At 40.1% G+C, this 14,404-nt stretch overlaps 1 protein-coding gene across 1 annotated transcript in view; it reads right to left on the minus strand.

Annotated features, from left to right (window-relative positions):
- Nucleotides 1–318: 318 nt before the first annotated feature.
- The window catches only part of LOC101851551 (lysophospholipid acyltransferase 1), a gene marked incomplete in the record, with an annotated part of 75,823 nt that continues 61,737 nt past the window's right edge, over nucleotides 319–14,404 (minus strand). The window contains 7 exon segments of the mRNA XM_035973429.1: nucleotides 319–2,843; nucleotides 4,634–4,785; nucleotides 5,886–6,083; nucleotides 9,002–9,105; nucleotides 9,967–10,068; nucleotides 11,644–11,734; nucleotides 13,529–13,579. Coding sequence (XP_035829322.1) covers nucleotides 2,618–2,843; nucleotides 4,634–4,785; nucleotides 5,886–6,083; nucleotides 9,002–9,105; nucleotides 9,967–10,068; nucleotides 11,644–11,734; nucleotides 13,529–13,579 — 924 coding nt within the window.

The following is a 14,404-nucleotide window of genomic DNA, read 5'->3' on the forward strand; positions in this document are numbered from 1 at the left end:
TTCCAAAGATCACACCGTTAACCGTAACGAAAGCACCCCAACTCCTGGCAACACTGTTAGGTCATTTTGGCATCCTGAATTTTTGTCTTGTCTTCTTTTTACATGTAGACATTTTCACGCCCCCATCAACACAATTTAGATCATTCAGGAGGTGCGCCTCAACCCAGCCTGTCAGGGCCACCCCGGGCTGAGAGGGATACAACGTCCCAGCAGAAACACGGATATACTCAATAAAAATTCTCTCCACTAAGACTTGGAAACCATATCCTGAATCAATAACAAAAAAACAAAAAGCGAGTACAGAAAAATAAGGAGATCATACAGAAAGCAGAAGAACATCTCCGACAAATAAAGCACCCACTCCTCTTGCGTTAGATCAAAATATTTTACAAGATCAAGATAAAATATCAATTAAAAAATTACTCACACATTTCACATGTGACAATATGAAAAAAAAAGCAGTTACACACTTTTAGGCTGCCCGTACAAAAATTCCACACAAGTCATCCATCTTATCAAATACATTCTAGAACATTCCAGAACTTAACACAAACATGTGATTTCTAAAATATTTTTTTAAAAGCTCAATGATCACCTATCAGTTACCAAAAGTGTCACGACACAGTGAATTAAGGCGCTCATCATCATATTTTGGGTATACATAGAGTTAATGGTATCATCTTAAGGACTCTGTACTATATCAATGTCTTGACCTTGTCAAACATTTATGATAGCCTATGAGACATTGAGTCTTTATTATATCAATGTCTTGACCTTGTCTGCATTTATGATAGCCTACGAGACATTGAGTCTTTATTATATCAATGTCTTGACCTTGTCTGCATTTATGATAGCCTACGAGACATTGAGTCTTTACTGTATCAAACATTTATGATAGCCTACGAGACATTAAGTCTTTACTATATCAAACATTTATGATAGTCTACGAGACATTGAGTCTTTATTGTATCAATGTCTTGGCCAGGTTTTAAAGGAGCAAATCATTGACCAGTAATGGTTGTGTGATATAGTTAATAAAGAGAAAATCAATTTCAGTCTTATGAATAGGATATCAAGTTCCACATGACAACTAAGTATATCAAGGTAAGAAGAAAATGATGAATAGTAGAATAGTATTAAGTAAGTTCCAAGGCCTGCAGTTTCAGTATAGAATCAAAAATGAAATGTTACCAAGCTTTGATGAGACTGTTGCACCCAAACTGCGATGTCTCAGTCTAGCGTTGATGAATGTCAAGTAACTTGATCAGTTTGTACAAATCCATAAGGACGTTTGAATCTTCCAAGATATCAGTGTAAGGTGAGGCATGCTGTTAGTTATTAGATATCTTTTTCCACACAGGAGGACTGTCTACTAAACCAGAACTCTGGCGCTATCGGTAGTGTAAGTTAATATCAATATATTGTATAAGTTGAACACTTTTCCACACTGAATGGCTGTCTATTAGACTAGGCCTGTGACTATATCCGAGCAAAGGTGAAGTACAGATATGGTCTCATGTTTAACACCCTTCACCCTTCAACACAGAAAGACACATTTATTCCACCTGACCTCCAAATATAAATCTGACAACACTAAGCCAGGACATTCAACAGCTATGAAAACTCTTTCAAACCAAGTTCAATTTAGACCCCCCTCTGGGATTCAAACCCCGGTTACTCGCACCATAACCCAGAAAAGTACACACTGAGTCAATGACCCCCACTTACATCCGAGTAAAAAATCACTACAACACAACCACGTCAAACATATATACCAAAAATACCCAAAACCCACAAAATCTGTACCAGGAAAAAAAAAGCTAGCAAAATACAACCAACCAATCTCAAATACAGTGCAGGGAACAAGACTTACAAAAAACTAGCGGCTTGCAATTTTCCACAGGTATTCGTTTCAATTCATTTCATAAAGGACAGGCAGAAAAAGTAAATGATAGCCCCCTAAACGATCAGCGCATATACACTCGCTCAGCCACACTCTCCTCGTTATTCCGTCCACAAAGTCACTCCCTTTTGAAGGGGCTATTTCTTACTTCCTCCGCGTAGGCAAAAATAGTAGCCTGTACTGTAAAGTGCTAACACAGAATGAGGTACCGCTCCACTACTTATCCACAACTCACTGTATGACTCCAACATACGTCACTTTTCACGATGGCGTACGGCAGAGTCTTTCGGGTCTACTATTGCACAATCAGTTACAACTGACAGTTGGCCGCCCTCTTTGTGATCAGAAAATGCTGCACAATGCAAATCTTGGTAAGAATACTTCTTTTTTCTTTGATCTTCAAAAATCTAGCAAGAAAAGGGGTCTTTCTCAATTCATTTTGTTAATGTTGATACTCTGGTTCTGAATTTGATATTATTTTTATGATAGAAAGTAGTTTTCAATAAGTTTATAAACAAAAAAGTTATTGTCTACTGGACACAAAAAAATCTCAATTTAGAAGATTGCAAAAAATAGAAGTATTTTAACCAAGATAGCATCACGAACACTTTTCTAATCCCACAAAAGACAGAGAAGTGTCAGGTGTTAACTGATGATATAACAGGCCCTCCCCACTAACCAGTCTTTACGGAATGTACGGGCCAGGCCGGGGGGCTACGACTTCTGTACGTGCATGACTTCCCGCTTGCGAGGCCGAGATTCACCGTCGGGGGAGATCTCCTCGCCTTCTTTGAGATCCTGATGGTTGTTCACCGCCTGTTGCATGTTGTTGTTCTGCTGCTGCTGTTGCTGCTGCTGCTGTTGCAGTCGACTCGACTTTCTCGCTGGCAGAACTAGGAGAATCACCACGCAGGCGATGTGAAAAAACCAGTAGAAAGAGCTGGGGAAGCAGAGAAAAAATGCACAGCACGTTAATTTTCCCCCCAACAGAGATGTCGTTAAACAAACATGAAACAGCAAGACAGTTTTAGTTTTAGTAGAAGTTTTACGGCCCTCGCAAATGCATAACGTCATATCAGCGCCAGAAGATTAGAGGTGTTACAAGAGAGAAACAAATATAAAAAAGAAGAAGGGGCGATAAGGAAGATAGTTGTTTGACAGGAAAGAAGAAGCAAAAGCAGAAGCAGCAGACCACACCACAGCACCCGCCAACCACCCACAAACAGCAAGACAGACAATTCTGAACAATAGTTTACAACATGAACAAACTCAAGCATACCCTTCATTTATTCATTCAGCATGTGCTTCATTTATCCTTCTGCACACTGAATACACATCTCAGCATGAATGACTTAAACCCAGCGGTGTATTGTGGGGTGGGGATGGGGGGGGGGACGCTTGCAGCTTCAGCCCCACCTGGTCTTTTTCACCAAAAAGTTACTCCTTTGACTAAAATCAAGCGAAACATTTCACCACAATTTTTAAAGAGACAAGCGCGCTCATATGATCTCAGGCAGTTGCAAGCGCCGTAAAACACTTACCAAAACAAAACAAAAATAATGTATTCATCTAAAAAGCAAACCTCCACGATCAGCCAAACCAAAGTCCTGAGGTACAACAACTCCACAAGTGATCTGATTGGTCTGAGTATATACTACTAATCAAATCTTTTGATTTATTCAAATGTCAGCTGAAGTTGTTTCTGTTTTTCAATTAATAAGATGAATATTTGGAGCAATTTTCTTTTAGTCAGAACACAACGTTTTATGTTACTGTTGTATGTTGTACTGTACTGTAAAGCGCTCAGAGCCTGTGTACTTTAATCGGGGTTGAGCGCTATATAAATGTCATTTATTATTATTATTATTACTATTTACAGGGCTGCTCACCTACCAGCATAATATGTTTCAGCAATCAACAGACAGAAAATGAGTAAACTGGCTTGAAAATTCGTAATATGGCCACGGAAAATCTTCTCAGGTAGGGTGTCAAGGACATGGGTTGCGGTCCAGTACAGTATAAATGTATAGAAAACAAAGGTGTGATGATACAAAAGGACAGGAATTTTCTAACACCTTGTTGGGCCTTACTCCTGGCTTTGGCACTTCTAAAGTCATGTTCTTTTTAAGTTTTTTTTTTTTTAAAAGGTCAAAGTGGCACTGAGCAACTACAAGGACTCATTACAAAGAGGGTGTTAAAACTGTTAGAGTCAGACAGCTGCATGTGATGTAGTGACGTACACGCTTCAGGTCTGGAAGTTTTTCTATTTTTCTTCCCCTATATATATACCAGGAAGGTTGGCAGTGGGTTGGCGAAGACAAAATCTTTGTAAAAATTGGAATCAAGGGTATCTTTATTCAGTTTCTTTAAAAGACAAGGAGAGTTTTCTCTTTAGATAAACAAATATACCCACAAATGAAACCAAACTTCTCCTATAGGTAGGGCAATGCCCACTTTTGGTGTCGGTCAAGATTTCTGGAAATCCCCGAAATCTGGGTTAGCCCGCTTGTCCTTAAAAACGACCAATTACTTATGGAACTTGACGCAAAAACCTAAAACATTCCATTTACCTGTGGAACTTGATGCAAAAACCTAAAATATTCCATTTACCTGTGGAACTTGACGCAAAAACCTAAAACATTCCATTTACCTGTGGAACTTGACGCAAAAACCTAAAATATTCCATTTACCTGTGGAACTTGACGCAAAAACCTAAAATATTCCATTTACCTGTGGAACTTGATGCAGGGCTCCCAGTGCAGTATGACAAAGGAGAGGACGAGGAAAGCCAGGCTCAGCTGTGTGCCCACAAACGTGATCACCTCGTACACGGACCGCAGGAGAGACGACGTCTGGAACTTTGGGCGCACGCTGGACCTGATCTGGAAGACGTGACGGAGGAACAAAGTTGAGACAAGGCCGAGGAAAAAATAAATCAGGAATAAGCTCCTTTCAACATAATTTAGGCTCATAGAAAGACGAAATATTATCCAGCTCTTGGAAAGACGGAGGTACTTACTAAAAATTCTCCTCTCCCCACTCGGGGATTGAACTCTTATCTTCTGTGGGTGTGATGGCAAAGTGTTTAACCACTACACCACAGGTGCTGTTCTCAGTCTGGATGCTCTCAACATCCCTTCCCCCCTCCTTCACACACACACACAAAAATAAATGCGTCGTGACACATATGTGAGGCATCCTGGTGTGACCAGGTGCTCGTCAAAAAAATGAAACCAAAGAAATCTGCATTTTTTTGGCCACTGGGCAATTTTTTTCTAATTTTCTTTTTTTGGCTCAACACCTTTTATGTCCAAGTAAAAACACATTTTTATGTGGATTTTACAGAAAAACACTGATTAAAGGCACACAAAATGTAACTTTTCAGTTTCCAAGGACTCTCAGGATATATTATGGAAGTTATCAATCTTTGGCGGCCATTTTCTCGCTAATTTCAACTCTGAAACCAGGCGACCTTGACCTCCTTCAATCGCAAATATTTAGACTTCTATTCAACATGGATATTTTTTCCCCAAAAGCAAGGAAAATGAACAGGCTTTAAGATGATACAAAAAAATCCCTTATGCCCCAAAAATTGACGAGCGCCTGATTCCATCACGTTGTGACACATATATACACAATTACAACAACTTTGCATAAGTCAAAACAAGAAAACAACACCAACCCCCCCCCCCCCCCCCCCCCCCCCCAAACAGTTTAAAGTAAGGAAGTAAAAGAACGAAACAAAAGCCACTCCCTCCCTCCCTCCATCCACCAGCCTTGCTCACCTTCCAGTTTCAGTTTTAGTCCAAAGAGTTTTACGGCACTTGCAACACAATCGAGTCACATAACTGCCGAAGATTAGAGGTGTTACAAGAGAAAAACATACACATTAAAAGAAGGAGGAGAGATCAAAACGATAGATGTTTGGTAGTAAAGAAGGAGCAAACCACAGCAGAGCCCCCGCCAACCACCCATGGCTCACCTTCCTCCCAGCCTCTACAAAGATGGAAGCGGACACAAAGGTAAGGTAGTAGCCGACGAACAGGCCGTGCCACAGCGCGCTCAGGACAAAGGTCAGCATGGTGCGCTGGAAGGGCACGCGCGTGTAGCACACGTGTCGCAGCCAGTGTGTAGTCATGATGTTCCAGTTGTCCAGGTACACCTTGAGGCTGGTTGCCGACTGTGGAGGGCCAGGGAAAGAGAAGTAGGTTAACACGGTGACAGTTATTTAGTGATACCGGGCGTCCAATAAAAAAAGAGGAGCAACTTAAAGGCCTAAAGGGCAATCACTTGGTCATCTCTGTGCCATTTTCAGCAGGGCTTTTAGTTTAAGTAGGTGTTTTACGGCACTTGCAACACAATAAGGTCATATAAGTGCCGAAGATTAGAGGTGTTACAAGAGAGTAACAAACACAAAAAAGAAGGAGGGGAGATAGAGATGATAGATTTTTTTATAGGAAAGAAGGATAAAACCCCACCAGAGCACCCGCCAACCACCCACGGCGAGGAAAGAGAAGTAGGTTCACAGGATGACAGTTATTTAGTGATACCGAGTGTCTAACAAAAAAAGAGGACCCACTTAAAGGGCAATAATTTGGTCATCTCTGTGCCATTTTCAACAGGACTTGGAACAAAAAAATTCCACCAAGGGTATGTTGAGTGAGTAGATATGAAGAAAACAAATCAACATTTTTGAGAAATATTAAGCTTTATAAAGACTTTAACCAAAATTGGGTAAAATGCAAAACATTGCTTCTTAAAAGTGTTCAGCTACAGGGTGTGACTGGTTTGTTCGGGTTTCAGGACTAGGATAGGAAAACCATGACAGTCATATCAGATGGATATCTCTTGGCACTAACAGCTTGCCAATAAAGCCTTACTACAGGAAAGTATCACGGTACAAAGCAAGAGGAAGACCAAGAAAGACATGGATCCAGGGTGTGAAGGATACCGTGAGAACATACGACATCCCACCCAGCCAGGCCATCAAACTTGCCAGAGACAGGAAGCTCTTTCTCCCCTCGACGCCCTAGAGGTACAAGAGGACGGATAAAGTAAGTAAGAAGATATCTTGGCACTGAGAAAGTTTATAAGAAGTTTGAGGAGAAGGCGCTATGCTGAAGAGGAGGCTTGGTTCCAGTGGGGTGGAGCCACATCCCTAGATGTCCAGAGTGGCCCTTGTATTATAATTATAATAATAATAATAATAATAATAATAATAATAATAATAATAATAATAAAAACAATAATAATAATAACATTTATACAGCGCATTTTGCAAAAAGAGTAGCTCAATGCACTTCACATTGGAAAACCCATTTTTCAAATCTTTCTTACTACTTCCTTTCTTCTCATGCAATATACATTAATACACACACACACACACACACACACACACACACACACACACACACAGATTATTTTCATTCAGACATAGGCACAGAACAATTATACTAAAAATAACGCTAAAAGCTTATGTAGGAACAGAAAATGTTTAAGATGTCTTTTGAAGCTATCAAGTGTTCTCGTATGGTAGCAAGAAAGGTTTAAAGAACGCCTTGTGAGCCAAAGGCTTACAAAAGAATAGTCACCGTATTCCCACAACTCGAACCTCTCAACTATTTCCTTTGAGGTCTTTTGACAGTTTCCAGAAACTCCCCACCTTTGATCCTGATTGTGCATCACTAAACACTATACTGTCTGCTGAAGCTGACTGTTTCAAACAATGATTCTGTTTTTTAAATTCTCTCACTGATCTACGCAGAGCACAGGCATTTGTGTGTGTGTCTGAAGAAAGGTACCAAAAGTCGGATTTTGACCATTTTGAGTTAAGGGTTGTACCTTGCTGTACACAGTGGTTTGTGAATTTTTAAGATATCTCAAGTAGTTTTGAGATACTGCACATTTTGTGAGGTAGGGTATAAAGATCTAATTTTGAGAAAATTAGCTTTTAAGTTCAAAACACATACAAACTTGAAAAAAACCCCGATGATTCAATTGTTTTTAATGTATTTATTCATGGAAAATTATTTTCCAATTTGGCATTTAGTTGACAATATCATGATTAGAATTCAATGGTAAAACATAACGGGGAAGAGAAAACATGCTTCAAGAATACATGTTAACACCTTCTAAAAGCAGTCTCTTTAAAAAATACCCTAGTCTAATAAATTATTCAAAATAAAACATTTAAAAGTCAAATCAATGAAAACCCTTTAGCACATTGTTAAAATATGGTGGAACTAACATTTTTTAATGGAAACACATTTAGGTCAAAAATGTGATTTTTTTTGTAATTATCAGCCACTAGCTCAAAATGGCCTGTGGCGACTTTAGGTATCTTTCTTTAGGCACACACACATTTCTTAAAACCTTGTTTTAGTTTCATTTTATACAGACTGCAAAGCGGAATTCGGTTCTCATAATGTTATTTACATCAAACCCAGAAATATGGAGTTAGTTAACGCTATCTGCCAGACCTGGTCTCATCGGCCACAGCAGAAGCCACAAGACATCTCAACCTTTAAAACTCTTCCAATTGGTCCCTTCAAAGCACTAGAGGGCTATCCCGAAAAATGTTGTTTTGAGAAAATCGAAGGCCAAGTTTTTGGATCCTTATTCAGTTTCTTTAAAAGACAAGGAGAGTTTTCTCTATAACCAAACAAATATACACACCAATAAAACCAGCCTTCTGCTATAGGTAGGGCAATGCCCACTTTTGGTGTCGGTCAAGATTTCTGGAAACCTCTGAAATCTGGGTTAGCCTGCTTGTCCTTAAAAGTGACCAATTTTTCTTTTTCACTGGAGAAATATTCCCCTATGCAGACGTACTGGTCACTGTCAGACACTGACGGACTATCTATCGGTTTTTTTTTCTAATAATTGTTTTATGGCACTTGCAACACAATACGGTCATATAAGTGCCGACGATTAGAGGTGTTACAAGAGAGTGACAAACACAAAAAAGGAGGGGAGATAAGGACGATAGGTGTTTGATAGGAAAGAAGGAGTAGACCACACCAGAGCACCCGCCAACCACCCACTGGACGATCTATGACAAGATCTCCCTCAGCTCATGACGCTCAGCCCAACACTCACCTCGATCCTCCACACGTGCACGTTGCACATTCCCGTCCAGTCGTGGCGGCCATCTTTGTCCCTGCCGTTATATCCCATCCCCGAGGCATTGTAAACAATCTCGGCTGAGGAGGAAGAGAACGGCAAACATAAATCATCAGCGATCTGTCCCACTGTTCTAAACCTGAACTGCAAAATATTTGAACAGAAAGAAAACAATGTTTCATTCTTTCCTAAAATTGTACCCACTCCATTGTTCTTTTCTAGCTTTTTTCAACATTTAGAATCGGAATTTCAACAAGATATTTTTCAACAAAAAAAACCCTCAACTCTCCCTTCGTTTCTAAACCAAATCAACCTAAAGAATGGGATTTGGACAAATATCATCTCACCATAGCCAAACAACTTTTTGTTGTTGTTGTTGTTGTCATAGCAACGAGCAGCTTACCGAGCCCCCAGGTGACATAGGAACAACGACACGTACAGGTACCCCACATGTGTCAACACATGTGTCACAACACGATGGAATCAGGCTCTCATCAATTTATAGGCATGTAGAGTTATTATTGGTACCATCTTCAAGCTTGTTCATTTGTCTTGAATTGGATGAAAAAAAGATCCGTTTATCTTGAATAGAAGTCGAGATATTTGCGAATGAAGGTGGTGGGGAGTCACCTGGTTTCAGATGTAAAATTAGTGAGGAAATGGCCGCCAAAGATTAGTCATTTTCTTGGCTTGAGAGTCCGTGGAAACTGAAAATTTACATATTTTGTGCCTTTAATCAACGTTTTGATTTTCAGTAAAATCCACACAGAAATCTGTTCTTAAAAGGGCATGATAAGAATTTAGCAAAAAAACAAAAACCCGATAAAAATTCAGAAACCTGCCGAAAAATGCCTGTTTCTTCATTTTCATTATTGTGACAAGCGCCTGATTTCACCACGCTGCCTCACATATTGTTGTTGTCATAGCAACAAGCAACTTACCCAGCCCCCAGGTGACATAGTACTTGGCTCTGTGTAGGAACAAGGACACATACAGGTACCCCACACGTGTCAACATAGTGTTGTTGGCCATAAACTCAGGGTCTGTGGGGAGACACAAAAAACCGCGGAATGGTATGGGTTTTTTTTTAGTATTAGTAAGTGTTTTACGGCACTTGCAACACAATAAGGTGATATAAGTGCCTAAGATTAGAGGTGTTGCAAGAGAGTAACAAACACAAAAAAGAAGGAGGGGAGATAAGGACGATAGATGTTTGATAGGAAAGAAGAAGCAAACCACACCAGAGCACCCGCCAACCACCCACAAGCTTGGTAAAAAATGTCCATGAAACACAAGTTTGGTTAAGAATGTCTATGAAATACCAGTCTTACTAAAGGTATATTTAAAAAATATTCATGAAATTGTAGGAACTAAAGAGCACAATATACACATTGCACACTTATCAGTATACTACACTTCCTTTGTTTGCATACCGGATAAACACATCAAAACACACATTTGAGTTTGAGGAAAATTTTTTTAAGTTTCAGTAAGAATTTTACGGCACTTGCAACACAATAAGGTCATATAAGTGCCAAAGAATAGATTACGTGTTACAAGAGAGTAATATACACAAAATAAAGGAGGGGAGATAAGGACGACAGCTGTTCGATAGGAAAGAAGGAGCAAACCACACCAGAGCACCCGCCAACCACCCACTTTGAGGAAAAAGAAGCAGATTGCCTAAGTAACGGTCATAAGCAAATCTATAAAGAATATCAATAAATATTTATTCACAACACATTCAAGTTTGAGTACAGAGAATCACAACGACACAGTAATGGTCATAAACAAATAGATAAAAATATCACTAAATACTTCTTTATTAATTTATTATATAAATGAACACATTTGAGTGTTTTAGTTCTAGTTTAAGTAAGACTTATACGGCACTTGCAACACAATAAGGTCATATAAGCGCCGAAGATTAGATGTGTTACAAGAGAGTAACAAACACACAAAAAAAAGGAGGAGAGATCAGGATGATAGATGTTTGATAGGAAAGAAGGAGCAAACCACACCAGAGCACCTGCCAACCACCCACAAATACTTATTTAATAATGTATTATTTAAATGAACACACTTGAGTGTGAGTCAAGAGAAACACATTAACACAGTAATGGCCATTTAGTGCAGGTAAGAAGCAAAGTAGATAGACAGAAACAACAGAGGGAAAGAAAAGAAGTAGGACTTTCCAACGGCTCCCTCCAACCACCCGCATCAACTCATTGAAGGTCACCTTGTACAGGGAAAAAGGAATACAGATTGACAGACGGAAACAACAGAGAGAGAAAGTTTTAGTTTAAGTAGAGGTTTTATTTCGCTCGCAACAACTGCATAATGTCATATGAGCCCCAGAAGATTAGAGGTGTTACAAGAGAGTAACAAACATAAGAAAGAAGAAGGGGAGATAAAGACGATAGATGTTTGATAGGAAAGAAGAAGCAAACCACAATAGAGCACCCGTCAACCACCCACAGAGAGGAAAAAAAATGAAGTAGGCCCTGCACTGGGTAAGAACATGCCCACTGGGGATTCGAACAAGGGTTATTCGCAGATTAATCTAGTAGGACACCAATTACCAACACTTTTCATTTACGCTAAATAGTGGAACTCACCGACGTTTTTCTCATCTGGAAAGTACGGCTTAGCCAGCATAGAGACCGCCATCCAGAAAAAAACAGCTAAAACTTTCTTGATCACGGTAGCCTGACAGGAGAACATAAAACAGTTTAGTTTTAGTAGAGGTTTTAGGGCGCTCGCAACTGCATAAGGTCATATGAGCGCCAGAAGATTAGAGCAGATTAGAGCTGTTACAAGAGAGTAACAAACATAAAAAAGAACAAGGAGAGATAAGGACGACAGATGTTTGATAGGAAAGAAGAAGCAAACCACACCAGAACACCATAAAACTGTTCAATCAACCCCCCCCCCCAAAAAAAAAGGGAATGCAGTTTTTGGAAAATATTACTCTGCCTTAACAAAGACCAAAAGAGAAATTGAAAAAAAGAGGGCTTCTTTTGGGAATCTTTTAGCACTAAAAAAAGTTGTTTGCGCATCCGATCCGGACATTGGGGATTGCCTCGTTAGTGATACAACTTCCTGGGCCTTCGGCATATATTGTGGTAGGGTGGCCAGTTCCTTTCCACGCCGCCTTTTCTTCCCCAATTTGAAGTCAGGTACCCATTACTGCTGGGTGAGCAGGAGGGGGCGCAGGAGGGGGCGAAAAAAATTTGTGTACGAACCGGGGCTCGAACACGGACTTTCCGCTTCACAGACGAGCGCACTAACCGCTCCACCACCGCACTCCCTTTTTAGCACTACTTACTTTTTATTCACGAAACATTTTCAAAAGTTTGAAAATGAGCGGGTGAATAGAAAGGACAATAAAGTCCTTGATATAACTATCCAGCAATTTAGTATCCTTTCCAAAATTACGGGAAAGGTGTGAAACAAAATCAAATACACTAATAACAATCTTTTTAAAACAATAGACGACATGGGCTGTTGCTGTTAATGTTGCTGACGATCCAGCAACAGCTGGGCTCTCATTCCTCTGTCCAATGCCATGTAGTGATACGTGCAGGTTCGCTGCAGTGGCTGTATTGTGTCTGTATTGTTCCATAGAGTGTGTTGTCAACGTTAGGACTCGGAAGGGGGGGGGGGGGGGGGGGAGGGAGAAGTGTAGCTCTGACATTATATTTCAATTACCTGTAGTGGAGCAGGGTATGACAACATGGATGGTAAAAGGTGGAATTGCATAAGTTTGTTTTGTTTTTTTGTAAGAGTTTTACGGCACTTGCAACACAATAAGGTCATATAAGTGCCGAAGATTAGAGGTGTTACAAGGGAGTAACAAACACAAAAAAGAGGGAGGAGAGATAAAGACGATAGTTGTTTGATAGGAAAGAAGGAGCAAACCACACCAGAGCACCCGCCAACCACCCACTGGTATAAGTTTAACGCCCCTATCAACACTAGTAGGTCATTTCAGAGGCAGGACCTCCAAGTTTAACGTCCATCTCTGAAAGGACCGAACCAATTAGGAAATCCGTGTAAAGTGCCTTTCCCAAGGACACAACGTTGGACCGAGCTGAACCGGCAATCTCACGATTACGAGTCCATTAGCCTAACTGCTAGGCCACCCATGCCGAAAACATGAATGAAATGTTCAAACTTCTCAAAGAGTGAAACTGAAAGCTGCTAGACTGCGGATACACAACCACTGGCCTTCTATAACTATGGTTTCTCCATACGCTGAAAATCTTTTTTCTTCAAAGGGAGGGGAGGGGGGGGGGGAGCGTAAAAAAAACAACCCAACTTTTCCACCAAAAAACTCATTACATGGGTGCTGTTATTTTGCGTCAGGAAAATACAAAAGAAAGCAATTTTGAAAAACCCAACCAACAAAAATCTCAGACAGTCACAATGGGGGCTGTTCATATCTGTTCTTTAAAAAAAACAACCCACCACCACCCAGAAGTCAGAGCCCACAACACTTACCACACAAGAGCCCGTGTCATCCAAGAAATCCACAGCAATTTTGTTGTCTTCCTGAGAGGGAGAGAGGTAAAAAAAAAGAGGTAGATTGAAAATACAAGGATGCAAGGGGAAAACACGGTAAGTCACTTTTTGGCTACAAAATTTCAAAATGGTCGCTATTAAGGACAAGCGGGCTATCCTGAAAAATGCTGTTTTGAGAAAATCGAAGTTTAAGTTTTTGGATTCTTATTCAGTCTCTGTAAAAGACAAGGAGAGTTTTCTCTATAACCAAACAAATATACAAAACAATGAAACCAAACTTCTCCTATAGGTAGGGCAATGCCCACTTTTGAGGTCGGTAAAGATTTCTGGAAAGCCCCGAAATCTGGGTTAGCCCGCAAGTCCTTAAAAGCGACCAAATATGCTTGACGATCTTTATCTTTTCAAAGCACAAGTTATGATTTCAAGCCTGACATTGGGCAACTAACTAGGTTTTAGCAGTGGACATATTTATTATTTTAATGTGACAGAAAAGGTTGCAGTGATTAAGAAAAGTGGGTTTTTTTAGATATGTTCACTCTCATCCGAAAATTATTACAAATTATAAACCTGTTCCATAGAATTTCAGTTTCAATTTGTACAAATTCCAGTTTTCGAGACTGGAATTCAGTGCTTTCAAAGTGGCATATATATGTAATATGTCTAAACTGGAAAAAGTAACTTAAAACTAGGCGGGCTACAAGACTATGGTAGGCCTGGCAGTGACACTCTCCAAGCGACCTGTGAGGTGAGAGAAGAAGAACGAAGGCAGAAAACGAGATGGAGAGAGAGTGTGTGAGAGAGAGAGAGAGAGAGAGAGAGAGAGAGAGAGAGAGAGAGAGAGAGAGAGAGAGAGAT

Source organism: Aplysia californica, unplaced genomic scaffold (genome assembly GCF_000002075.1).
Source record: "Aplysia californica isolate F4 #8 unplaced genomic scaffold, AplCal3.0 scaffold01219, whole genome shotgun sequence".
Lineage (NCBI taxonomy): Eukaryota > Metazoa > Mollusca > Gastropoda > Aplysiida > Aplysiidae > Aplysia > Aplysia californica.